Source organism: Sorex araneus, chromosome 3 (genome assembly GCF_027595985.1).
Source record: "Sorex araneus isolate mSorAra2 chromosome 3, mSorAra2.pri, whole genome shotgun sequence".
In the NCBI taxonomy this organism is placed as follows: Eukaryota; Metazoa; Chordata; class Mammalia; order Eulipotyphla; family Soricidae; genus Sorex; species Sorex araneus.
This window is the reverse complement of record NC_073304.1, coordinates 192,818,023-192,843,896: the sequence shown is the minus strand read 5'-3', so window position 1 is coordinate 192,843,896 and position 25,874 is coordinate 192,818,023. Positions and strand designations below refer to the sequence as shown.

Sequence of the window (25,874 nt, the reverse complement as noted above, 5' to 3'; positions counted from 1 at the left end):
CCGGCCGCGCGGGTGTGGGTGGTGCGGGCTGGTGCTGCGGGCTCGCGCGTCATGGCTGCTCGCAGGGCTCTGCACTTCGTGTTCAAAGTGGGAAACCGCTTCCAGACGGCGCGCTTCTACCGTGATGTGCTGGGCATGAAGGTGCCGGCGGGTCGGGCGGGGCTGGCGCGCGAGGGGCCGGCGGTGTGGACCCTTCGGGGGTCGCGGTGGGGGGGGGGGGGCGCGCTGGGTGACTGCCGGCCGCGTGACCGTCCGGGCCCTTCCCCAGGACTAGGACCTTCGGGCGCTTCCAGCCTGCTGGGAAGGACGGGAAGCGAAGTCTGTCTAGCCGGGGTCGGAGCCTCTCCGTGTAGTTGTTTATTTTTACTTTTCTTTCTGGTGCTTTTGAGCCCCGTCCGGCTATGCTCAGGGGTCGCTCGTGCCTCTGCTGTGCTCAGGAACCAGTCGGGGTGCCGGGGACCGAACCCGGGTCGGCCGCGGGCACGGCGCGTGCCCTCCCCGCCCCCGGAGGAGCGCGCGTGGGCTGGGCCTCAGGCACCCAGTCGAGCTCCCCAGCCCGCCGGAAGTGGCTCCTGAGCACCAGAAGCAAACCCTGAGGACCTCCCGATGCGCACCCCTACCCACTCCCGCAAGGATCAGCGTATTCATAGAGCTGGACTAGGGTCCTTTGGACACTAGTGTCTTGGGCGAACGCTCGGATTCTCTCCCCTACATGCGGGTCTAAGTACCACCTTAGCAATTCATGCTCTCCCAGTACCCAGATGCAGCGTCTCTCCAGCCCGGAGCAAACTGCTCAGCTACTGAGAATCCTCAGTCGGATAACCAGGGTTTTCCAATCAAGAGTGCTTTTTGCCCTAGATAGTGCCGAAGTCACGGGTTGCAGGGGGAGTGGCCCGAATTTATCAGTCGTTTAAAAGAAAAAAAGCATTCCTGAATGCTGTGAAGTGTACTTTGAGGACAAGAGGACTATGACCCTGGTATCTCTCCTCAGTTAAAGCTCTCCTGGCCTAGATGTGGGGTAGGTATTGGATTTGGACATAGAAGTAAACATAGAAGTTGAGGGCCTGAGAAATAGTACAGGGGTAGGGCACTTGCCTTGTGCATGCTTGACCCTGGTTTGATTGCCCAGCACCCCATAGCGTCCTCCAAATCCACCAAGAGTGATCCCTGAGTGCTGAGTCAGGAGTAAGACCTGAATACTGTTGGGTGTGGTTCAAAAACAAAAAAAAAAAAAGGAAAGAAAGAAAATAAATGGAAGTTGAAATTTGATAAGCCGAAGCAAAAAACCACAAAGCTCTTACTCAATCTTTCCTCACTGATTTCAGGGTTGTTGTGAAGCGTGAACCCATTATGTTGCTCTGGCTTTGCATGTAGGAAGTGCTGCCATCTCTTTTGCAGGGAGCAACCTGAGCTCTGAGCTCCAAGCTTCTTAGCACTGCTGGGTGTATTTGATCACCCTCCCCCCAAAAATAAAAACCCAGCATATCATATGCATAGTATTCAGCATATACTATATTGTGGTATACATGCTAAGATTATTATAAAAATACAGCAGGATAGTGGGCTGGGTGCATGTTTTGCATGTAGGAAGCCTGGTTCCATTCCCAGCCGGCATGGCCCCCTAAGCACCCCCCTCCAGCAGGAACATGCCTGAGTGTGGCCCAGAAGCAAACAACAATAGCAACAATAGGAGAGATTTAGCTCCAACCCAAAAATAATTCATGAAGACATTGTATAGGATTTCTAGGGCTGGAGCAGTGGTACAGTGGGAAGGGCATTTGCCTTGCGTGCGACTTACCAGGATTCAATTCCTAACATTCCATATTGTCCCCCAAGCACCACCAGGAGTAATTCCTGACGCAGAGCCAGGAGTAATCCCTGAGCATGTCCAGGTGTGGCCCCCATTTAAATTCTAAAGTAAAAATAGAATTTCTGGGGCTAGAGAGATAGTATGGTGGGTAGGGTGTTGTATGCAGCTGACCCAGGTTTAATCCCTGGACTTTATGTTTCCCCAAGCCCCTTTAGGAGTGATCCCTGAGCATAGAGCCAGGAATAAACCCTAAGCACCACAGGGTATGTCATCCCCCACTCCCAATTTTTTTTCTTAACTAGGATTTCTCCAGACTAAGATTAGAGGGGACAGTATACTAGAATAATTGGGTAGCCAATGCAAAGATAAGCTTAAGCTTTGGTGGAAACACCTAGTTTTATAGTTTATGTGCTCTTTGCCCAGATTGCTTAAAGTTGAGATGGGATATCAAGGCCAAGATCAGTCCCAAATAGTACTTCTGAGAGTATCTTGAATATTATGATAAGGGTTTTAATTTTGTGTCACAGTAAGGGAGCTCTGGTACTTTAAACTGTTTTTTTCGTTTTGGTTTTTTTTTTGAGGGGGGGAGGTTTGGGGACCACACCTGGCAATGCTCAGTGGCTACTTCCATCTAGGTGCTAGGAGACTAATTCCCAGGGGTGATAAGGGGACAGTGCAATATCAGGGATCAGATCTGGAGTTCCTGCATGCAAAATATGTGCCCTTTGGGTCGTTTCCCCAGTGCCTCCTGTGCATTTTTAACAGGGCAGTGTTTGAGGAATCCTTCTCTAGGAGACCCCTCCCATAATCTGGAAGCTTCCAATAAAAGTTTTTTCTAAATTCAGCAGAAAAATAAAGGACTGGTGCTAAGGGATAGAATTCTCTGATGGTGTGTGTGTGTGTGTGTGTGTGTATATATATATATATACATATATATATATATAGCTCTTGGGTCACACCCGGCAATGCTCAGGGGTTACTCCTGGCTCTGTGCTCAGGAAGTAACTCCTGGCAGTGTTTGGGGGACCATATGAGATGCTGGGAATTGAACCTGGCAAACGCCCTACCTGCTGTGCCATCACTCCAGCCCCACTGATGGTATATTTTATCTTTTTGTTTTGGGGGCCACATTTAGTGGTATTCAGGCCTTACTCTAGGGTCTGTGCTCAGGGGTCATTCCTGGCAATGCTTGAAGGTACCACATGGGGTACCAGCATTGAACCTGGGTCAGCCGTGCATAGGGCAAGCACGCCACCTATTGTACTATCTCTCCAGTCTCAATTTTGTGATGGTATTAAGATGGAAAATCACGAAAGACACTTTGGTTTTTTGGTGTTTTGGTTTGGGTCAACACCCAGCAGTGCTCAGAGATTACTCCTGGCTCTGCACTCAGGAATTACTCCTGGTGATTCTCAGAGACCACATAGGATGCTGGGGATCAAACCCCAGGCAGCTGCGTGCAAGGCAAGTACCCTGCCCACTATACTACCGCTCTGGCCCCAAAGATGAACTTGAATAGTTGAAGAGAAGTGATGGGAACCTGAACTGAAGCAGTAGCCATGGGAGTCCAAAGTTAATAGAGCTGGAAATGGCTCTGAGAGCTGGAATGCAGGCTCTGCCTATGGGAGCCCTGGGTTTCGTTCCCTGACATCAAGGTCTCAGCAAGTTTCTCATGAGCATCTATGGGTATCACTCCCTCTCCCCCCAAGAAAATTCAGAACACAAAAACATCAGAAAAACAGAAGGGCCAGAGATGTGGCGCCTCAAAGAGCGGTACTTGCCTGTGAGGCTCTGGGCTTGAACCCTGGCATCACACACTCCCCGCCCCCCGCCCCAGAAAAGAAACAAGTGAACAAGAACATGTTGAACCTACTGTATTCTGTATCAGACAGTTTCATAAATTTTGTTTCCACCGCACAGTAGGAAACTCAGATCCCGAACGACTTTCTCAGAGTTACACAGCGACTGGGTGACGACCAGATTCCAGGCCCCACTTTTCCAATGTCACCAGACTCAAGTAGCACAGCTTCCCCTTCTAAATAGATTTCACAGCCTTGCTTGGCTATTCAGCTGTTGGTGGGAAGCTGTTCTTCCTTATAGTCTTGGAAAGACGCATAGTTCATTTTCTTTCTTTGTAGTTTTTTTTGGGGAAAGGTTGAGGTTTTATTTTTTGTTTTTTTCTTTTTTTCTTTTTTGGGGTCACAGCCGGCGATGCACAGGGGTTACTCCTGGCTTTGCACTCAGGAATTAGGTTGAGGGGTTCTTTGAAGTTGTAGTGCTTTAGTGGCCTTACGGGCTACTCTAGAAGATACTCTGCCAACCAGACCGGACAGTGTGATGCCTGCCCCCGAGGGCATAGTACTGCTCAGCCTCTGCAGTGCTGGGAACCACCAGGCCACTGGAAATTTTTAAAGGCTCCCAGGTCTATACCTGGCCACACTGGGGGCAACACAGTGCTGGGGACCAAACCAGGTCCTTCAGATTCAAGACAGACACCCCTAACCACTGAACCACCTCCCGGACCCATTGTTTTATAAGTAAAGCTCACACAAATGACAATGTATGTATTTGAACAGTTCGTGTTAAAGATGTCATCTGCAGTATTGTCACAGTTTCTTCCAATTGCCTTACCAGATTCTGCGGCATGAGGAGTTTGAAGAAGGCTGCAAAGCTGCCTGTAACGGGTATGGCACCTTGTTTCCTACAATCTCCTTTAGTTTCTGAATCCCCCTGAGAACTCATGGCAGTCTCTCAAGTGAATATGAGACAGTGGAATAAGTTAGGGAAGCAACTAGCTAAGCAATTTTGTGACTGCAAAATACTACGTTAATTACATACAATGGATTATTAGGTTTAGTTGCCGTAACAAGTTGGAAAATTCTGAGGTCTGCTGAGAATCCCGTACTTCTACTGCCATATTCCAAAAACAAGGAAAACTATTTTAGCCAATTTTTAAAAAATATTTTTTATTGAGGTACTGTAACTTACAAAGTTATTCACAGCTCCCAACTTTACAATCAGCCAAGATCAAATTCCATGTGCATGGTTGACCTGACCTCAGATCTCGACCTCATCACACCAGTATCAGACATCACTCCCGCCTGAGCTCTGGGGCCATATGGGGTGCCAGGGACCGAACCCAGATAAGCCGCATTGCAAGGCAAATGCCGTAACCGCTGTCCCATCACTCTGGCTCTTAGACAGTTTTTTTAAAAAATAATAATAATATAATTCAAAAGAAAAATTCTCAGTGTCAGGGAAATAGTACAAAGACTAAGGTGTTTCCTAGCATGAGGCTCCTTCCACAACCACATCCCTGAGCACTGCTGGGTATAGCCCCCTGGACAAAAGAATAACCTGCTTTTTCTTCCCACCTTCCTTTCGTTAATGCTGTTGCTATGACAGGGGCTGCATGTCAGTCTGTGCTCACCACGCTTCGCCCTCCTTTAGTCTCAGTGCTCAGGACGGGCACTTTGAGTGGGGGCACACGCTGCAGTTTGCCGCTCACTGAAGCTCATGCTCCTGTGTGGCCAAAAATCCCTTGCACTAAGAATTGAAGCCTGCCCGTAGCAGGCACGTGGGACATGGGGAATTCGAGCTGATGACCCTATGCTTGCCAGGCAGGCTCTCTCTAAGCCCTGTGCTTTTCTTTAGGGCCAGGAACAGAGAAATGAAACTCAGATTAAAATACTGTTTTGGGGGGAGAGAGTGTTGGGAGTGAAAGGGGGTTCCTTGGTGGGGTTCAGGAGGCTGGGGGCTCCACTGAGGATTCTTGGCCAACCCAGAATCAAAGTTCAGGGCTGGCACCGAGGACGCAGTACTGCTTGGAGCTGAGATGCCAGAGATGACTTGGGCCACCCTTGGTGCTGAGGCCTCCAGGGTGGCACCCAGTGGTGCTCCAGGGAACCGTGTGGTGCTGGGATTGAAACTGAGCTGTTGTGCCATCTCCAGGCCCTGGAGTACAATTACATAGTATAGGATTCTGTTCTCTGCTTTAAAGAAAAGGGTGCAGGTCCTCCCTGAAGTAAGTGGCAGGCAGCTGGTCTTTGGCCATTGGTGAGAGACTGGAACCTTCACTCATCACTGTGTCCACCCTGGCCTCTTAAGCTTTTAGTGCCACAGAAGGTTCTGCCCAGCTCTCTGTCCCCTCTCATTCTTGGAGGTAAGGGGAGGACCTAAAGCAGACTTGTCTGTGGTCACTGGATTTACTTAACTTTTATTTTTCTAGACCTTATGATGGCAAGTGGAGTAAAACAATGGTGGGGTTTGGACCTGAAGATGACCATTTCGTTGCAGAACTGACTTACAATTATGGCATTGGCGACTACAAGCTGGGCAATGACTTCCTGGTAAGTGTCATTTTGTCCTAGGCCTCTATCTCCAGGTGTTCTTACTACTGAACCCACGGCTTTTGGGTTTTGATTAGTTTAATGTCATATTTTGTTTACCAGAGCAGAGCCAGGGTCAGTGCGGAAAGCCCAGCTGGCTGGAGTGCATATTTTTGCCTGCAGGAGTCCCAGATTCAACCCTCAGCACTGCGTAGTCTCCCAAGCACCAAACCAGGAATAATTCCCAGCACCTCTGGGTGTAGCCCCTAAACAGGCTTTTGCTGGGGCCTTCCAGTCTGAGAGCTGGCTTCAGGATGAAGGGTGCTGGACATCAAGATCCAGGCTTAGAGGTAGGGGCCACGGGGGGCAGAGTGATAGTGCATTGGAGAGGGCACTTGCCTTGCATGTGGCCAACCTAGGTTAGATCCCCGGCATCCCATTGGTCCCCCTAGCACTACCAGGAGGGATTCCTCAGTGAAGAGCTAGGATTAAGCCTTGAGCATTGCCAGTATAGCCCCCAAAACAAAAAAAGGTGTGGGGAGAGAGAGATCGGGGCCGGAGCAATAGTATAGCAGCTGTGGCATTTTCCTTGTACACGGAGATAGCCCTGTAGTATCCCCAAGCCCACCAGGAGTGACCCCTGAGCACAGAGCCAGGAGTAAGCCCTAAGCATAGCCGGGTGTGACCCACAAAAACAAAAACCGAAAAAAAAGAAAATTAGCTCTTTCTTTTTTTTAAGCAGGGTGGGGGCTGGGGGAAGGGCAGGGGTTGTTTTGTTTGGGGCCACACCCGGCAATGCTCACGGGTTACTCCTGACTCTGCACTCAGGAGTCACTCTGGTGGTGCTTAGGGGACTATATGGGATGCCGGGGATCAAACCCAGGTTGGCAAGGCAGACGCCCTACCTGCTGTTCCATTGCTCCAGCCCAGACTTAGTTCTAGCTTTGAAGGAGACATGATTCCTCAAGGGCACCAATCAGATCTTTCAGTGAAAGGCCTAAGTTACTGTTCTGGTCAGGGCCTATCATCTTCATCATCATCATCATTATCATCATCATCATCATCATCATCATCATCATCATCATCATCCAAAATATTTTCAGGGACTCTGCTTCTCCCCATCTAGGAGAAGAGGCCTCTTACACACTTCCAGCTGTATCCCCGAGACAGACTGGACCCAATTGGGCGCCCAGGGCTGTTTTTAACTCTGGTGAAAATGGTAACCCCTTCCTTGACCTCAGTGACATGATCTACCCATCCCGATGTGGTTCTGCCTCTGGAATGTTCAGTGGCACATTCAAGGCTGCCAAAGAAAACCAGGCCCCATCTTTGAGGAGAGAGACTCTGCCCACATCAGCTGGAGACACCGGTGCTGAGTATATTGTAGGAGCCCTCCAGGGTCCTCATCTCTGCCTCAACTGCTGTTGCACTCGTGTGCACGAGGTGAATGCCCCCGTAGGATGTCAACTCCCACTGCCCGGCCCCCTCGGCAAGATCATCCATGATAAATTGGGCATCATGGAGGGGTTCAAGACTGTCATGCTGTCACTTCCGTCCAGGGGACTGGGACTATCCCTCTGGGAAACAAGCATGACAGCAGAGGGGCAGCCCAGAAAATCATCTTTCCAGCTGTGGGCACTCCCAGGGCTATGGAATACTAAGCCGGTGGTAAGGGGTTGGAGAGATGGTCCAAGAGTTTCGGTGCTTGGCTTTGCATGTGGGTAACCCCAGCTCCATCACTGGCACCCCACATGTTCTCTGAGCACTGTTGTGTCATGATCCTCAAGCATAGTGCTAAGAGCTCCAGAGGACTGTTAGATGTGACCCTAATGCCCACCTCCTGTACTGCCCCCCCAAAAAAGCCACGGTTGTCCTGGGTTTGATCCCTGGCATTCCATTTGGTCCCCCAAGCCCACCAAGAGTAACTCCTGGGTGTAGAGCCAGGAGTGTTGTGTGAATGTTCGTTTAGTCAGAGGCACTGAGACACAGGAACACGAGAGAAATTTATTTCACGAAGAGTCCAGGTTCTCTAAGAAACTGTGACAAAGGTAGAGAGCCTCGAAATCTTGTATTACCATCCTACTGTTCATAATACTCTAAAGGGCTCAATACAGCAATACAGTAAGATCATCAAGGAGTTACAGGAAGAACATGCAAAGCCGAAAGCTTTTCTGCATGCTGAAAACAAACAAGCTACCTAGGATCTGCATACTGAAAACAAACAAGCTAAGTAAGAAAAGAAAGACTGACAATTTTAGTATACTGAAATTTATGAAATCACTTACTCAGGCAGCCAAAAGAAAAAGATGTTCAGCCTCATCCAAACCAGTCAGGACATAGGAGAAATCTCTCCTGTTTTCATGGGTCCCTATGTTCCTGCCCATGTGGGGTGCAGTCTACATAGGCTCATTCTGACGGCTCAGCCCAGCCCCAACAGGAGCAACCTCCGAGTATCACCGGATGTAGCCCCCCTCAATAAAAAAAAAAAAAAAAAGACATCAAAGCCGTTGGGTGCGGTCATCATTGAGTGAGCTGAGGTCATTGGTGATTGGGATGCAGGAACTTGAGGCCATGTCGGTAGAGGGGAGCAGCTCTGCAGAGGTGATGACACGTCCCCCATGAAACAGGCTCTCTGTGTTCCTCAGCTCATGGGATGGCAGGAAAATCGGGCTAAAAAGACCCTTCATATCTGTTAGCACCTTGGGACCCCTGAGCAACATGCTTCTCCTCCCCCCCAAAGAAAAGGGTGATTATGGTGTGACAGAAAATGGCCTTCTGGGGCTGGAGAGGTAGTACAGTGGGTAGGGTGTTGGCCTGAGTTTGCTCCCCAGCATCCCGTATGCTCCTCCAAGCACCGCTCACGATCACGAAATCCCGTTGATCGTCAAATTGCTCGAGCAGTCTCAGTAACCTCTCCATTCATCCTATCCCTGAGATTTTAGAAGCCTCTCTCTCTTTTCTCGGCCTTCCCAACAATGCCGCATTGAAGGCTCTTTCAGGGTCAGGGGAATGAGATCTAGCTGGTTACTGGCTTTGGCATATAGATACACCATGGGAAGCTTTTGAGGCTGTCCCATGTGGGCAGGAAGCTCTCAGTAACTTGCTGGTTTCTCACAGAGAGAGAAGTAGGTTATAAGATATCAAGCAAGTGGCTGCGCGCTTCTGGGAGCTTGCTTTTAATTTTCTGGATGTGATTACACACACCTGGGTTCCTCTGCCGGTACCTTCATGCGTGAGGCTTGTCTAAATGTGTGGAGAAGGGCCTTGAGCATGGCTGTGGCTAGGTTTGGTGGTCTTCGGCCCCCGGGAGCTCTGCTGAAGATGGCCCCAAAACAGAAACAAAAATGAGACAGAAAACATGCTTCCTTCCTTTTTCCTTCTTACCTTTCTCTTCCTTCCCTTCTGCATTTCTTTCTACTAGAGAAAATACATTTTATTTTATTGAGAGGGGCAGAGGAGAGGTTTGGGCCATATCCAGCAGTGCTCAGGCGCTGTCCCTAGCTCTGTGCTCAGGAGGGACCCCCGGTAGTGCTCAGGGGGCCATATGTGGTGCAGGGACTCAAACTGGGGTTGGCCATGTGTAGACCTTAACCCCTGTACTCTCCAGCCCTACATAGATATGTATGTTAACAAATGTCTAAAGTGACTGCAGTATTAAGCCATTCATCACAGAACTTGACCATGTGACAAATATTTACGGAGCGCCTGTTATATACCAGGCCCTGTTCCAGGACCGTGAAGTACCCAGTGAATTAAACCCACAAAGGTCTGTGCCCAGCTGGAGAGGGAGTCCAGGTCCTGAGCAGCAATGAGTAATAATAGGGTGTGTAAATAAATCAGAAAATACATTATTTTTAGAGGTAACCACTGTGTTGGGTAAAGAAAAGGGCCATGTGAGGGGAATTAGGCCCTGGGGGAGATGACTCGGTTTCATTTCAAGCCAGGCACTGAGGGTCAGTAACAAGATGCTGTTTGAGCAAAGGCTTAGATCAGAACAGGAAGTGAGCCAGGTGGCTGCCTGTGGGGAATGAATCTGGTGCAAACCCCTCCCAGGGCACTCCAAATGCAAGGGAGGCTGCCTGGCTGGAGTGGCAGGAGCCAGAGCAGGTGGATGGAGATGGTGTCCAGATGGCCTGGGCCTTTTAGGCCAGTCTCAGCTGCTCCTGAGTGAAACAAAGAGTTGTTAGAGGGCTGGAGCCATGGCACAGCAGGTAGGGTGTTTGCCTTGCAGCCGGCCGACCTGGGTTCGATCTCCAACATCCCATATGGTCCCTTGAGTAGCACCAGGGGTAATTCCTGAGTGCAGAGCCAGGAGTGACCCCTGTGCATCGCCGGGTGTGACTCCCCCCCCCCAAAAAAAAAAAGAAAAACAAACAAAGAGCTGTTAGAGGACTCTAATCTGGGTTAAAGCAGTCCTGCATGGCCCAGATGAGGGAGTGGAGCAAGGCTCTCTTAGTTGTCCCTGGCAGAGGACGCTGGCTTCTGCAGCAGGCCCAGGTGGGCATTTCTAGGTACTTCCTGGAAAGAACTGCAGGGCTTGTACACTTGGCTGATGGGTTTTTTTTGTCACAGGGTATGACACTCATGTCTAGCCAAGCTGTCAGCAATGCCAGAAAGCTGCAGTGGCCCCTCGTTGAAGTGACAGACGGCGTGTTTGAGACGGAGGCCCCCGGCGGATATAAGTTCTATCTGCAGAACCAGAGTTCAGCACGGTCAGGTACGGTGGACGCCCCCTCCGCCTCCCTGCGACTATGAGAGCGCGTGGGAGGAAACTCACTTGCTTTCTGCTGTGGTGTGTGGTCCTGCTGTCTGTTCTCCAAGAGATTGGATCCTCGTTTTAGAGTATGGGTGTGACTGCTGCTTTGGGGGACATAGCTGTTTAGTATATTTTCAGCTGTAAATAACCAAAAAATTTGACTTCCTTTTTTTGTTTGTTTTTGAGCCATAACCGGCGATACTCAGGGGCTCATGGCTCTGCACTCAGGAATTCCTCCTGGTGGTATTCAGGGGACCATATGGGGTGCCGGGTATGGAACCCGGGCCTGTTGCATACAAGGCAAATCTCCTACCTGCTGTATTATCTCTCTGGTCCGCCAGCTTCCTTAATAATAATAATTAAAAAAAAATACTTGTTTAGTTTGGGGGACACACCTATCAGTCCTGTTCAGGAACGCCTCCTGGCTCACGGGTCACTCCTGGTGGTGCTCAGGGGAACAAATAGTGCCATAAGTTGAACCCAGGGCCTCACACGTACAAGGCAAGTGCTCTTCCACTGAGCCAATTCCCTGGCTCAAAAGAAAGTTTCATAGCTAACAGCACTAACTCACACTTGAGAAAAGAGGGGCTGGAGCAATATCACAGCGGGTAGGCTGTTTGTCTTGCATGCGGCTGTCCCGGGTTTGATCCCCGGCATCCCATATGGTACCCCAGCACCACCAGGAGTATGGGTGTGACCCAAAAAGCAAAAAAAAAAAAAGAAACCAAAAAACAAAAAAACCCTAATCACACTTTAGGAAAGAGTTCAGGGTTAATTGAGCAATTCACAGTGGCACTGAACATCTCCATTTTCTCTGTGCATTCTCTTGTCTCGGGCTCCATGCTCCTGGGTCCACATCTAGATCCCGTTCTCTTGGTAGTTCTTGGCATGAGTAACAGTGGGGCTCCATGGCCCACATTTTCCTCTGGTCGGGAAGGAGGAACCTGACTTCCTGTTCTCTTTCAAGAGCAAAGCAGAACTTGTTGAGGGGCTGGAGCGATAGCACAGCGGGTAGGGCATTTGCCTTGCACGCAGTTGACCCGGGTTCGATTCCCAGCATCCCATATGGTCCCCTGAGCACTGCCAGGAGTAATTCCTGAGTGCATGAGCCAGGAGTAACCCCTGTGCATTGCCATGTGTGACCCCCCCCCAAAAAAAGGAAAAAAGAACTCGTGAGATCTCCTGGCAGACTCCCCGCTCAGGTCTGATTCTTCCATGCCCACCCACTTTGGTCGTCTGAAAAGGGTGACGCTGAAACCCAGTCCGTCAGTCTTGGCCCTGAGCTGCCACCCGGGGCAAGAGGGAATGGAAGTGAGGAGCCCGCGCTCTGCCCGCCGCCAGCCTCAGGACTGACTTGGCACAGGAGGCTGAGTGGGGTGCAGCGGCTTCCTCATTCTGTGTATGTTTGAACCACACATTCTGCTCTCTGTTCTGCTGAGGAGAATGATCAGGGCAGTGCCACCATTGTGCTCAGGGAACACAAGGTCCTCAGTGGACCCAAAAAGGGACACAGATGCTGGTCACAGATGTCCTTCACGCTTAGTGCAACTCTCATTCTTATGTTTTATATCTGCCTTTGTTCTAGACTTAGCAAATTTTAGACCCTATTTATTCTAGGGTCTTAAGTGATGGCTCAGGGCTGGAGTGATAGCACAGTGGGTAGGGCATTTGCCTTGCATGCGGCCGACCCGGCTTTGATTCCCAGCATCCCATACGGTTCCCTGAGCACCGCCAGGAGTAATTCTTGTGTGCATGAGCCGGAGTAACCCCTGTGCATCGCTGGGTGTGACCCAAAAAGCAAAAAAAAAAAAAAGAGATGGCTCAGTGGGCTGGAGCACAGACTTGGCATGCTGGAGACAAAGGTTCAACCCCTGGCACTACCTGGGATTAAGGCGGAGAAGGCACAGTGGGTAGGACACTTGCCTTGCATGTGGCCCACCTGGGTTCCATCCTCAGTATCCTGTATAGTCCCCTGAATACTGCCAGAGTGATCCCTGAGTGCAGAGCTCAGATTAACCCCTGAGCATCCTCCAGGTATGGCCCCAACCTACCCCGACTCTCCTGCCCCCCCCCCAAAATACATTGCCTACAGTGACCCCTAAACATTGAGCCAGGGTATCCCCTGAGCACCATCAGGTGTGGCTCTAAAACCAAGAAAGAAGGAAAAAGAATGACCCATTCTAATGTTGGTAGGGGCTGTGTGCCACTACTGGAAAAAATGGTATTTCACTGGTGTTTTAAGGGGTTTTATGATTCTTTTGCAAATAGGTGATTATATTATTTTTGGGCCACACCCAGCAGTGCTCAGGGCTTACTCCTGGCTTGCACTCAGGAGTAGCACTGGGGGACTAATTAAGGTGCTGGGGATCAAACCCAGGTCTGCCATATACAGAGTAAGCACCTTAATCCTGTAGTATTGATCCAGCCCCTGTTTCTTTTCATACTGACTTGAAAACTCCTACAACTAACGCCACTGTATGTTTTTTCCCCCCTAGCCTTAAGAATTTTTTTTCTATCATTTAAACTTGTGGACAGCCCCATGATCCATCCTGTCCTGGGATGAACGTACCTTTGGGGCATCAGTTTAGTTGGCATCCACCTCCCTTTACATTACTCAATCGTTCTGCTCTGTGTCTCAGTGGGATCCCAGTTGCCTGAGATTTGTTGATTCAGAATAAATGAGGCAAATTTGACTCATGGAGAGGCACGGTAGGAAGCCTCAGAGTAGCTAAGAGACTAGGGAGCATGAGGGGAAAGCAGGGAGCATGAGGGGAAAGCCGGAACGGAATGTATTGTCCTTATCCTGGTCAGAGTTAGGCTTCCAGTCACTGTTTAGAAAGTCATGCTGTTAAAAGTTTTCAATATAACTTTGATTCCTTTTAGGAAAACAATAGCTATCTTATGAATACATGGGTAGCTTGCCAGGCTCTGCTGTGAGGGCGGGATACTCTCAGTAGCTTGCCGGGCTCTCCGAGGGGGATGGAGGAATCGAACCCAGGTTGGCCGTGTGCAAGGCAAACGCCTTACCTGCTGTGCTATAGCTACAGTTCCTAGACACATTATCAAAAAAAAAAGTAAAGGAGGTTCAGGGACCATGTGGTGCTGGGGGCTGAACCAGGGCCTTGAATCTAGTCCTTGAACCCTGCCTCTTGAATTCACACTAACCCTTTGAACTATTTCTTTTTTCCAGCACTACACATTTTGTTTTTGTTTTGGGGCCATACCTGGTGGTGCTCAGGAGTTAACTCCTGGCTCGCCACTCAGGAATCATTCCTAGTAGACTTGAATAATATAAGTCCTGGGTCCCATCAGATGTGCCTCCCCCCCCAACAACAACAATAATAATAATAAATAATTTGATTTGCCAGTTAGATAACAAAAAAAATTAAAATTCTTTTTGGCTGTTTATAAGGTTTGTTTTTTTTTTTTTTTTTCAGTTTTTGGGTCATACCCAGCGATGCTCAGGGGTTACTCCTGGCTCTGCACTCAGGAATCACTCCTGGCTGTACTCGGGAACGTATGGGATGTTGGGGATCAAGCCCTGGTTGGCCGCGTACAAGGCAACTGCCCTACCCTCTGTACTATTGCTCCAGCCCCGAATATTTTTTTCATATGTAATGTCCATTTCTCTCTGGCTATTGTAGGGGGCCATCCCCTGCCATGCAATAATTTTAGGGGTCAGAAGACCAGGGGGCCAGATTCTGGGAATATCCTCATAATTACAGGGTACATGCTTTTCCTTATACCCAGTCCCCATTTCTACCTTGTGTATTTTGCCTATTTTTCTAGGATGTTTGACTTTTTCCTATTAAAGTTTAAAGGCGATTTTGGTGGAGAGGAATTTTGTTTTGTATTGGTTTCATACCTGAGCACAGTCTGGGGACAATGTGTTGCCAGGGATTGAATCTGGGTCTCCTATATGCAAAGACTATGCTCCAAGGGCTGGAGCAACAGTACAGTGAATAGGGTGCTTGCCTTGCATTTAAGCCGACCTGGGTTCAATCCTTGGTACCCCAGATGGTCTCCTGAGCCTGCCAGGAATGATCCATGAGCACAGAGCCAGGAGTGTACCACCAGTGTGGCCCCAAAACAAAAACACTAACACAAATTCCTTTACGATACACTAAATTTAAAAATTGGTGGGTGTGGGTGCTGGAGAGATAGCACAGCGGGTAGGGTGTTGGCCTTGCACACAGCTGACCCGGGTTCGAATCCCAGCATCCCATATGGTCCCCTGAGCACCGCCAGGATTCCTGAGTGCAGAGCCAGGAGTAACCCCTGTGCATCACCAGGTGTGACCCAAAGAGCAAAAAAAAAAAAAAAAAAAAAAAAAATTGGTGGGTGGGGAAGGGTGTTTGGATCATGCCTGTGTGTGTCTGTCTCTTTGCTCAGCAGTGATGCCTGGCATGCTTGGGGGCTCATGTGTGGTCCTCAGGTTTGAACAAGGGTCAGCTACATGCAACATTAAGTGCATTAACCCCTATACTATCTCTCTGGACCCTAAATTCTTTTTTAATTTTGGAGGGTGGTCTCGACACCTGGTTGTGTTCAGGCTGTGTGCTCAGGGATCAGTCCTGGTGGGGTAGGGCTTGGGGTACAATCTGGGGTACTAGAGATTAAACCTGGTCAGTCATATATAAGACAGGTGCCCTATCCCCATACTGTCTCTGGCTCTAAGCAAGGACCCTAAATTTTTAACCTCAGCCTCTTTTGGTCTTTAATTCAACTCACCAGTCCACATCTGCTATCTTTTGATCCTACAGATCCTGTATTAAAAGTAACCTTAGCAGTTTCTGATCTTCAGAGATCCTTGAATTACTGGTCTAATCTCCTAGGAATGAAAGTTTATGAAAAAGATGAAGAAAAGCAAAGGGCTTTACTGGGATATGCTGATAATCAGGTGAGTGATCTGTGAGAGAAATAACTTGGTACTTAAAAAAGAGTTTCTCTTATAAATGAAGTTACAATGAAGGTTATTCCTGTAGTTCCTTCACAGGGCTTTAATATTTATAAAGAAGAAAATAGACATGGCTGATAACCTTACTACTCAGCTATTATTTCTATTCATATTTGGAGATACGTTCGTTTGTTTGTTTTTCCCCCTAAATCTGGGCCACACCTGCCAGTGCTTAGGACATATTCCTGACTCTCATATGGGATGCCAAGAATCGAACCCAGGTCATCCAGAGGCAAAACAGGCACCCTGCCTGCTGTATATTGCTCTAGCCCCATGTATCTGGGATCTGTTCTTTCAGAAGAGGATTTGTTCATTCATAGAAGATACTGATGTGAAGGATGATCTAGTTGTATTTACTTTTTAAATAACTTAGCAATTGAATAGGATAAAAATCCCTACACTTTACCCAGAAAGTTCTAGGAATTTGTTTTATTAGGTACTTTTGTTTGGTTTCGGTTTTCTGGTTTTGTGGCCACACCTGATAGTGTTTTGGGGTCACTCCGTGGGATGTAATGGGGCACCATTCCATGCCAGGAATGCAGCCCGGGGCTCCTACATGCAAAGCATTTGATTAGTCCTTAGAGCTCTCGTAGACCTGCTCTTTCATCAGTTTGCGCTCCTCTCCCTCCCCTTCTTCATTGTGGATGTTGTTGTGGTGATGGTGGGGATCGCACACACACCTGATTGTGGTACTCACCAGTGCTCACCCATGTTTGACTTTGCGTGTTGAGTCACGGAGGCTGGGTGGCACAGGTTATGGTGTCTGCATGCTTGGCCTCCGAGCAGGGGCACTTCTTTAGTTCTCTGCTGCTTGTTGTAGTGCTCTTCCAGGGGTTGTGTGGCATTCACAGTGCTCATCAGCAGCACACCTCTCTGCTCACGTACACCTGGCTGCAGTGCTCTCAGAAGTCACGTGGGTGTGGGGGACCAGAGAGACAGTACAGTGGGAAGGGTGCTTGCCTTGCACGAAGCTGACCCCGGATCCATCCCCAGCATCCCATATAGTCCCCTGAGCCAAACCAGGAGTGATTCCTGTTTGCAGAGTTGTGAGTAATCCCCAAGCATTGAATCCGGGTGTGACCAAAAACCCAAAAACAGGAAAAAACAAAAGGAAAGGAAAATCCTGTGTTCCCAGGGATCACAGTCAGCAGGACTGCTGGGCTCACATAAAGTATGTGGCAACACGGGGAATAGTGACCGGATATTTGCACGGCAGGTGTTCTAAGCCACTGAATTATTTTTCTAGGCCCTGGAAATGAACTTCATAGACCTACTTATAATATGCACTAATAATTCTGTGTATGGTTGGTTATCTGTAATAGCAAAATATAAGATGACACCAATATCATGGGTTAGAAATAGTTCAAATTTTTGTTTCATTTGTTTTGGGGTGCTACCCCCTGTGGTGCTTAGGGCTCACTCCTGGCTCTGTGCTCAGGGATCTCACCCAGCGGGCTCAGGGGACCATATGTGGTGCCAGGGATTGTACCATTTACTTGCTGTACTCTGATCCTGGAATAGTTCAGTAATTGATGATTCATTTAAAGAATGGATTACTGCATGGCTATCAGAAAGAGGGGTCTCTGTTGTTATGGTAACACCAAAATGAAGAAAGACAAGAGGCAGAATAATGTATTCCATTATGCTAAAACTTGTGTGAAAAAAAAAATCCACTGGTGCTTGGGAGATAACTTTGCCTGTGGAAGGCCCAGGCCTCCGGTGCCACATGGTCCCCTGAGCACCACCAAAGAGACCCTCCAAGCACTGTTTAGGTTGTTTCTAATTGTTTCTCGTTTCTTTTCAGTGTAAGCTGGAGCTCCAGGGCATCCAGGGTACCGTGGATCATGCAGCAGCTTTCGGGAGGATCGCTTTTTCTTGCCCTCAGAAAGAGGTAATGCTTGGTGCCACCTCTGTGGGCAGTTAGTTCCCCCAGGAAGCACTTTGGCCTTCGCCTCTCTCACTTCACTCTGACGGTGCCCTTGGTGGCCAGAGAGCAGCCGTCTGTAGAGCAGCTGCTATGATGGAGTCGAACAAGTGACTTTCAGGTTCTTCCTGACTGGTCTGGTCCTCCTGGAGGGTTGCTGAGGGCCACGGGCCAGAGCACGCCAGGAGCCTGTGCTCACCTTCCTCCTGTGTTTGTTCTCAAGTTGCCAGACTTAGAAGCCTTGATGAAAAGGGAGAACCAGAAGATCCTGACTCCCCTGGTGAGTCTGGATACCCCAGGGAAAGCAACAGTACAAGTGGTCATCCTGGCCGACCCCGTAAGTATGATGCCGAGGGGGCGGGTCTCTCTACTGAGGTATCGTTTTGCCAAATTTCTTTTCTTTTTTAATTAATGTAGGATGGACATGAAATTTGCTTTGTGGGGGATGAAGCCTTTCGAGAACTCTCTAAGATGGATCCAGAGGGAAGCAAATTATTGGATGAGGTGAGTTTCTTCCCTAAATCTCCATCTCCATAGGCTCAAATGGGTGGCATTGCACATGCATGGGGCAGTGGTCCTCAGAACCAGGTCTTCTGCTATTGGGGTGGTTCTGAATCTGGGACTTGCATCCTCAATACTCCCCCAAAGCCTTATATGGGCTTGGGTTTGTGTCCTCCCTCCCTGTTGCCGCCTGCATTCTTCTCTGCTCAGTGAGTGGTACATCAGGATACCCCCACAGCCCTAACTCTTCCTATGTGCCATTATTCTCTTCCTTACTACTAGCTGTTCTTATCAGAATACAAATAAGCTCTGCTGGCTCCTACCTCAAAATCTTTTACTTACCCCGTGTCTCTTTTCCAGATTTTTGTTTTATTTTGTTCTGTTCTGCCATACCCTGAGTGGTGCATAGGGCCTGCTCCTGGCTCTTTGCTGAGGCATCACTCCTGGTGAGACTCAGTGGACTATGGAGTGCTGAGATCAAACCTGGATGGGCCACATGCATCATGGACATGGTTCCTACTGTTGTTGCTCTGGCCCCAAATTTTCTGGTTTTGTTCTTGGGTCACACCTTGCAGTGCTCAAGGCTTATTCCCTGTTCTGTGCTCAAGGATCACTCCTGGCATGGCTCGAAGTGCCACTGTGTGTGCCATGGATCAACCCTGAGTCTGCTGCATCCAAGGAAAGTGCCCTACAGTTTCTCTGGTCCATTTTTAGATTTCTTTATAGCCAGAGTTCTTCTTGTCCCCCTTTTTTCTCGTTATGCTGATGCCAGGGCAATGAGAATTCACTTGACTAAAGTGTTTTCTGAGGGGTTCATGCACATCATCGGGCCAGACAGAGCTGCCAGGATAGTCCTTGGCATGTGGGGTAGTGCCCAAGGTTGAACGTGTAGCCTTATTCATGGCAGTTAAGTGCCTAATCCCTGATATACAACTCCTGACCCCAAACCTTTTTTTTTTTTGGGTCACACCCGGCAGTGCACAGGGGTTACTCCTGGCTCTGCACTCAGGAATTACTCCTGGCGGTGCTCAGGGGACCATATGGGATGATGGGATTCAAACCTGGGTTGGCCTCGTGCAAGGCAAATGCCCTACCCGCTGTGCTATCGCTCCAGCCCCCCCAAATCTTTTTTTAAAAATATATTTTTAGCATTCTTCAGTCTATCAATTTCTTCCCTGCCATTCTTGTAGGGTCAGATCAATCGATCAAGTATATATGTGTACACATGTACATGTGATGTTTGTTGTCTTTCTGTCTGTGTTGAGTACTCAAGTGTTAGAGTCAGGTTAAAATCAGAAGTAGAAATCCTTAAACTATCCAGCAATTCAAAAAAAGTTTAGGTGTTTTTGGAACTTGTTAGGCAAAGGTTTAAACAAAGTTTACTAATCAGAATGTGGCACCTACAGAGAAATTGAAAATCTCAATCTAAAATCTCATATTGGAGAAACATTAATGGTTATGAACAGTTGAAATTCCTTTTTTTTTTTTTTTTTTTTTTTTTGCTTTTTGGGTCACACCCGGCGATGCACAGGGGTTACTTCTAGCTCTGCACTCAGGATTTACTCCTGGCGGTGCTCAGGGGACCATATGGGATGCTGGGATTCGAACCCGGGTCAGCTGCGTGCAAGGCAAACACCCTACCCACTGTGCTATCACTTTAGCCCCAACAGTTGAAATTCTTTTTAACTTAAGAATCTGTACCATCTCGGGGCTGGAGTGATAGCACAGAGGGCAGGGCGTTTGCCTTGCATGCGGCCGACCCAGGTTCAATTCCCAGCATCCCATATGGTCCCCTGAGCATGGCCAGGGGTAATTCCTGAGTGCAGAGCCAGGAATGACCCCTGAGCATTGCTGGATGGGACCCAAAAAGCAAAAAAAAAAAAAAAAGAATCTGTACCATCTCGGAAGAGCTGCGGAACTAGAGCCTGAAACTAAAGTGAAATAAGAATTCAGGGAATCTAAGGTTTTATCTTTCAAGCCTCAGCCAATTTTAATGAAGAATTTAGGCTGTTTTACAAATAATAGAGGTACAGAAGCCATCAAAATAAACCAAGAAAATTTTCTTATGTTTCCATAAACATTGGCAGTTCAAGTGTTTTCAGCATATTTGTATTGTGGAATTGTTAAAGTGTCTGGTGTAGAAAGCTCATGATTTGAAATAACTAAGGTATAAAAACCATTGAAATTTAGCCAAAAAGAGGTTTTCCTCATGCTTCATAAAAGTTGGTTCCAAGTTCTTCTTATGCTTTTGTGTCTATATATATTTGTTTGTTTGTTTGTTTGCTTGCATCTGCATTGCTTCAGTTGTTAAAATGAGAGTTGAAATAATTGTGATATCTAAAAACAGGTTCAAAAGGTACTGGTTTGGTCCAAAACATGAGTCTCTAGAGTTATAAAATTGGTTGCAAAACTTATCTTACCAGTGTTTTATTTGACTTTTGAGACTTTTGGTAGCTAAAATTTCTAGGGCTAATTAGCAAAGAGTTAAATTGGATTCATCTCGGATATCAGCCTGTCAGCCTGAAGCGGCTGACAACTGCCCTTTTTGGGCTTTAGTGATCTTGCGGGGAAGAGAGGAAGTTGCCTCCTCCCACCTTATTTTTTTTTCTTTTCTCCCTTCACCCTTTCTCAGCCTTCTGATTTCAGTTTTGAAGTTAGAAAGTTAATATCTAAAGTGTTGTTTTGAATGCCTTTCGATATCCAGAAAACAAAATATGTATTTGTGATAAAAAGGAATTTAAAGTTTAAAGTATTTTGGCAGAAGAGGGTTTTTTTTGGGGGGTCACAGGACTCTGACCCTTACAGACCCCTCGACTCCAACTCAGTTCTTGGACCAGCTCTCCAGTTCTCTTGCCCTTTTTGTTTGTTTTTCTGCTTTTGGGGTTACACCTGGCGATGCTCAAGGGTTACTCCTGGCTCTGCATTCAGGAATTACTCCTGGTGGTGGTGGGGGACACTGTAGAATAGCGGGGATTGAACCTTGGTTAGCTGCATGCAAAGCAAATGCCCTACCCTTGTACTACTGCTCAGGCTCCGAGTTCTGTTGTCTTTTGCCATTTGTTGCTATCTTGCTGTGTATCTTCCCCCCCCCCCCCCGCTTTTTTGGGGTCACACCCAGCGATGCACAGGGGTTACTCCTGTCTCACGCACTCAGGAATTACTCCTGGTGGAGCTTGGGGGACCTTATGGGATGCTGGGAATTGAACCCGGGTCAGCCACGTGCAAGACAAACTCCCTACCTGCTGTGCTATTGCTCCAGCCCCTGCTGTGTATCTTGTCTATCCCTTCCTCTGACTTCACTCCACACGGCACCCTCTGGTTTCATCCAGGTCATGGCAGATGGCAGGACTTTGTCCTTGCTTAGCGCTGCAGAGTAATTCAGTATATATGTATACCCCAACTTCCTCACTCCCAGATTTCTTTTGTGGGGGGAGAAAATCTATTAGGGCCAGAGTGATATTACAGGGATCAATGCTCTTGCCTTGGGGCCAGAGCGATAATACAGCAGGTAGGGCATTTGCCTTGCACATGGCTGATCCTGGTTCAATTCCCCGGCTTCCCATATGGTCCCCCATGCACCGCCAGGAATAATTCCTGAGCGCAGAGCCAGGAGTAACCCCTGAGTGTTGCTGAGTGTGACCCAAAAAGTTTTAAAAAAATAAAAGAAAAAGGCTCTTGCCTTAATATGTGGTTGACCCCAGTTCAGTCTCTGACCATAGAATATGGTCCCCTAATCCAAGGCCAGGAGTAAGCCCGGAGTACCAATGGGTGTGGCCCAAAACTTGTGTTCTAAGGCACACAAAATGTGTACATAATCATACACATGTACTCCTTCATGCAAACTAATTGCTTCTGTTTCTGAGTTCCTACATGCTTCTCAGAACCTGAGGTTCCTGGGTGGGAGGGACCCTGGCCGCACTAGTGGAGGGAAGTCAATGCTAGTATTGAGATTGGTGTTGGGACATTGTGCTCTTGTAACTCAGCTGTGAATAACTACATACATCATGGTGTCTTAATATTTAATTTAAAGAAAAAAGTTGAGATTACACCTTTGTTGCTATACCTTAGCCCAATATAAAGCTAAGGTGTAGCAAATGAAAACAGGCATTTTAAACAGAATTGCTGTATTTGTGTTTGATTGAGTAAAAGAATGTACTTACATAGCAGAGAACTCTAGAATATGCTTAGTTTTATTGGCTAGGAAGTTTTGACAGACTAAGCTTTCTAAGTTTAGCACTTTCCTCTGCCCCTTTAATGGTCTAACTTCATGGAATAATAAGAGCAAAGGACTCAGTAGGACCAGAACATTAGCAGGGCTTCCTTCTTACTCCTGAGACCCTGCGATTAGTAGAGCGGTGTGGGAGAGGCTCAGAAAAAGGGAGTCATGCCAGGTCAAAAGCTGAAATGTCAAAATAGCTTTGTTACAGACTGCATCCCATGTGGAATAGACTCTTGAGCAAGCCTGCCCACATGCTATCAGACTCAGCACTTCCTGTTCTGCCAAAGACCCCGCCGTCTGGCGTGCTGGGTCCTTGTTCTCAGACATGCTCCCTGGCACATTTGGTCCTTGACACTGTGTGACACTCCACAGATACTGCTCAGCAGCCTTGTCAGACTCCACAATACTCTGCAATGGATGGACACACTTTAAATTAAATGTTCCTTTTTTTTGAAATTAAGAGTTCAAACTAATTTTGATGCTTTCTATCCAGTATTTTGTGTGTGTGTGTGTGTGTGTGTGTATGCCAGCATACACTTATATATAATATGTTATATATGTATATATCTGGATAAGGTATTTTATGCTATATATCTTACAAATGTATTGAGGTATATATGTATAAATACTATACATCTATGGGGCTGGAGAGATAGCACAGCGGGTAGGGCGTTTGCCTTGCACGCGGCCGACCCGGGTTCAAATCCCAGCATCCCATATGGTCCCCTGAACACGGCCAGGGGTAATTCCTCAGTGCAGAGCCAGGAGTAACCCCTGTGCATCGCCAGGTGTGACCCAAAAAGCAAAAAAAAAATACTATACATCTAGTATGTAATATACTTAAATATATAAGCATATATATCTAGGTATAGATATAAAGCGCTATACCTAGATATGTACATATATTTTTATTATTTTGGTATCACTGCTGGCAGGCCTCAGGGACCTATGTGTGGATTGAACCCAGGTTGGCCGTGTGCAAACCAAGCACCTTAACTCAATGTTCATTTCTTCTTTTTTTTTAAGTTATCTATCCCCCACTCCTGAAGCTAAATCTTTTGACTTGACTAAGTTTAAGTCATTTTCAATCTTGGATAGTCTTTTTGTTTTTTGCTTTTTGGGTGACACCCGGCGATGCACAGGGGTTACTCCTGGCTCTGCACTCAGGAATTATCCCTGGCGGTGCTCAGGGGACCATATGGGATGCTGGGAATTGATCCTGGGTCAGCTGCATGCAAGGCAAACGCCCTACCCTCTGTGCTATCTCCAGCCTACCAATGTTCACTTTTTGAACATTTCTTGAACAAAGCAGTGAGGTACAGTGTGCTTTCATGGATTTTAAGTAAATATATTTTCTAATTTTGTTTCTACAGGCAATGGCAGCAGATAAAAGTGATGAATGGTTTGCTAAACATAATAAGCCAAAGGCTTCCGGTTAACAGAAGACCTCCGAATGGGACGAGCGTTTGTGATTCTTGTGTAATGCTCACGTGGGCCTGTGGAACCCTACACTATAAATACCTCCACATCATATAGGTTGTTCCCTATAAAGGCAATGAGGCAGGGGTGGCAAAGTATCATGTAGTTCATCTCTGAAGACTATGTTTAGAAGTAAATCCTTCAGGGTGTTGGAACATTGTATGATCAAAACTGAATCATGTACAACTTTGTAACTATATCTCGCAGTGTTTAAATTAAAATATATATATATATAAATAGAAGTAATTTCTTCAGAAGCATTCCAAGGAGAAGGCTTACTCTAATCTTCACTGTCAGTTGAATCACACATTGTAACTGTATTAAATTATTGATTTTCCAGTCTTCTATATGTTCCATCTGGGATAGCCATGCAGTGCACTATCTTTGAATACTCAGGGGTTTTCCTATGATTATGGATTTTCTTAAATAAATGCAAATTTCCTAAAACATATTTCTAGTACCTGATAGTAATAATATGCAGTTCTTATATCTTACTCCTAACTCTGATATGCCTTGGTATTCTTAGTTTTTTGGAAGAAATTTTGTTCCTTGAACCGAAAGATTAGGTTACCACATTTCAAACATTACAGTTTTGAGTAGCCAAAAGAAAACAGATGGATCTGGGGCTGGAGCAATAACACAGCGGGTAGAGCGTTTGCCTTGCACGTGGTCGACCCGGGTTCGATTCCCAGCATCCCATATGGTTCTCTGAGCACTGCCAGGGGTGATTCTTGAGTGCATGAGCCAGGAGTAACCCCTGTGCATTGCCAGGTGTGACCCAAAAAGAAAAAAGAAAACAGATGGATCTAATGGATTATGTTCCTGCCAACCTGACTCTGTGCTTACATATATAATTTTGTTTTAATCCTCCAAAGAATATGCTGTATATATTTTTAAAGAGACTAAAGGGCTATAGAGTTAGTATAATGAGCAGAGCATTTGTCTTTCATATGGCCCAGTACCACATATGGTCCCCTGAGCATCAACAGGAGTGATTCCTGAATACAGATCCTGGAATAAGCCCTGTGCACCTCCAGGTATGACCCTCAAGAATCAGACAAAAAGATGTTTTCTTCTGAAAAAAAAAATTAGTTTGTTATAGTTTTCTATTTGGTTCTGTTAGTAAATCGCTGGAAACAACTATCTTGGGCATATTATTAAATATTTTTCAAAAGTATGCCTGTGAAATAAAGCATTATACCAGTCTGTAAGAAAAAATTCTCTAACTTGGAAAAGCAGTCACAAGTTTCAGAGCAAGTTACTTATCGAGAAATGTTCCTCTTCTAGGTAATGGGTTCACCGTTTTTATTGTGTAGGGAAATTAATCAGTTTGCTCGAGCGGGCACCGGTAACATCTTCATTGTGAGACTTGTTACTGTTTTTGGCATATCAAATATTCCTCGGTAGCTTGCCGGGCTTGGATGAATTTTGAAAAATCAGACTTATGTCTCAACTATTGTTTTATTAATTCTTGATGTTTCTAGTAAAACTGCTTTGAAAAGATGGCTTTTGCTAGTGTATAAGGCTGTTCTACTGTGTAGTTTTCTAAGCTTGATGATTTATGTTGCTACTAAATACATTTCTCTTTATCTGCTTATCTAATGTATACAGCTCTGCTGAGTTCAATTCCCAGCTCTGCAAATAATATTAAATATAGCTGTGTATGGTAGAAGTTAATGCTGTTTATCCACCTGGCACATTTTGACTTTATAATGCCCAACCCTCTTGTTATCTCATTGCCTATCATTTTTCCTTTGTTGAAATACTGATTCACCCTTTAGACCCTTTTGTTTATAATTTTAACCTTGTACTTGTGAAATGCCGTTTTGCCCAAGCTGATGTTTGTAAATGAAGTTGGGAAAGCTCTTTAGTTTCTCTAAAACTTTATTTCCGGAGTATT

At 46.9% G+C, this 25,874-nt stretch overlaps 1 protein-coding gene across 2 annotated transcripts; it reads left to right on the top strand.

Annotated features, from left to right (window-relative positions):
• The first annotated feature begins 13 nt into the window (after positions 1–13).
• Positions 14–25,874, top strand: GLOD4 (glyoxalase domain containing 4). Of its 2 annotated transcripts, XM_055133659.1 has the most exons (9): positions 14–141; positions 4,445–4,494; positions 6,039–6,159; positions 10,711–10,855; positions 15,658–15,794; positions 17,656–17,742; positions 17,999–18,112; positions 18,193–18,279; positions 23,869–25,873. In XM_055133659.1, exons 1-9 carry the CDS (start codon positions 52–54, stop codon positions 23,932–23,934), a joined length of 897 nt encoding a protein of 298 aa, XP_054989634.1. In that variant the 5' UTR covers positions 14–51; the 3' UTR covers positions 23,935–25,873. The 2 variants fall into 2 exon arrangements, with proteins under 2 accessions (XP_054989634.1, XP_054989635.1); XM_055133660.1 differs by lacking the exon at positions 4,445–4,494 and having other exon boundaries at positions 34–141; positions 23,869–25,874.

Excerpts from the sequence above, each read along its gene's own strand:
- GLOD4 (XM_055133659.1), top strand. The coding sequence starts at position 52 with ATGGCTGCTCGCAGGGCTCTGCACTTCGTGTTCAAAGTGGGAAACCGC. Across the intron at positions 4,495-6,038 it reads TGCAAAGCTGCCTGTAACGG|ACCTTATGATGGCAAGTGGA; the intron begins GTATGGCACCTT and ends TTATTTTTCTAG. Across the intron at positions 17,743-17,998 it reads TTTCTTGCCCTCAGAAAGAG|TTGCCAGACTTAGAAGCCTT; the intron begins GTAATGCTTGGT and ends TTTGTTCTCAAG.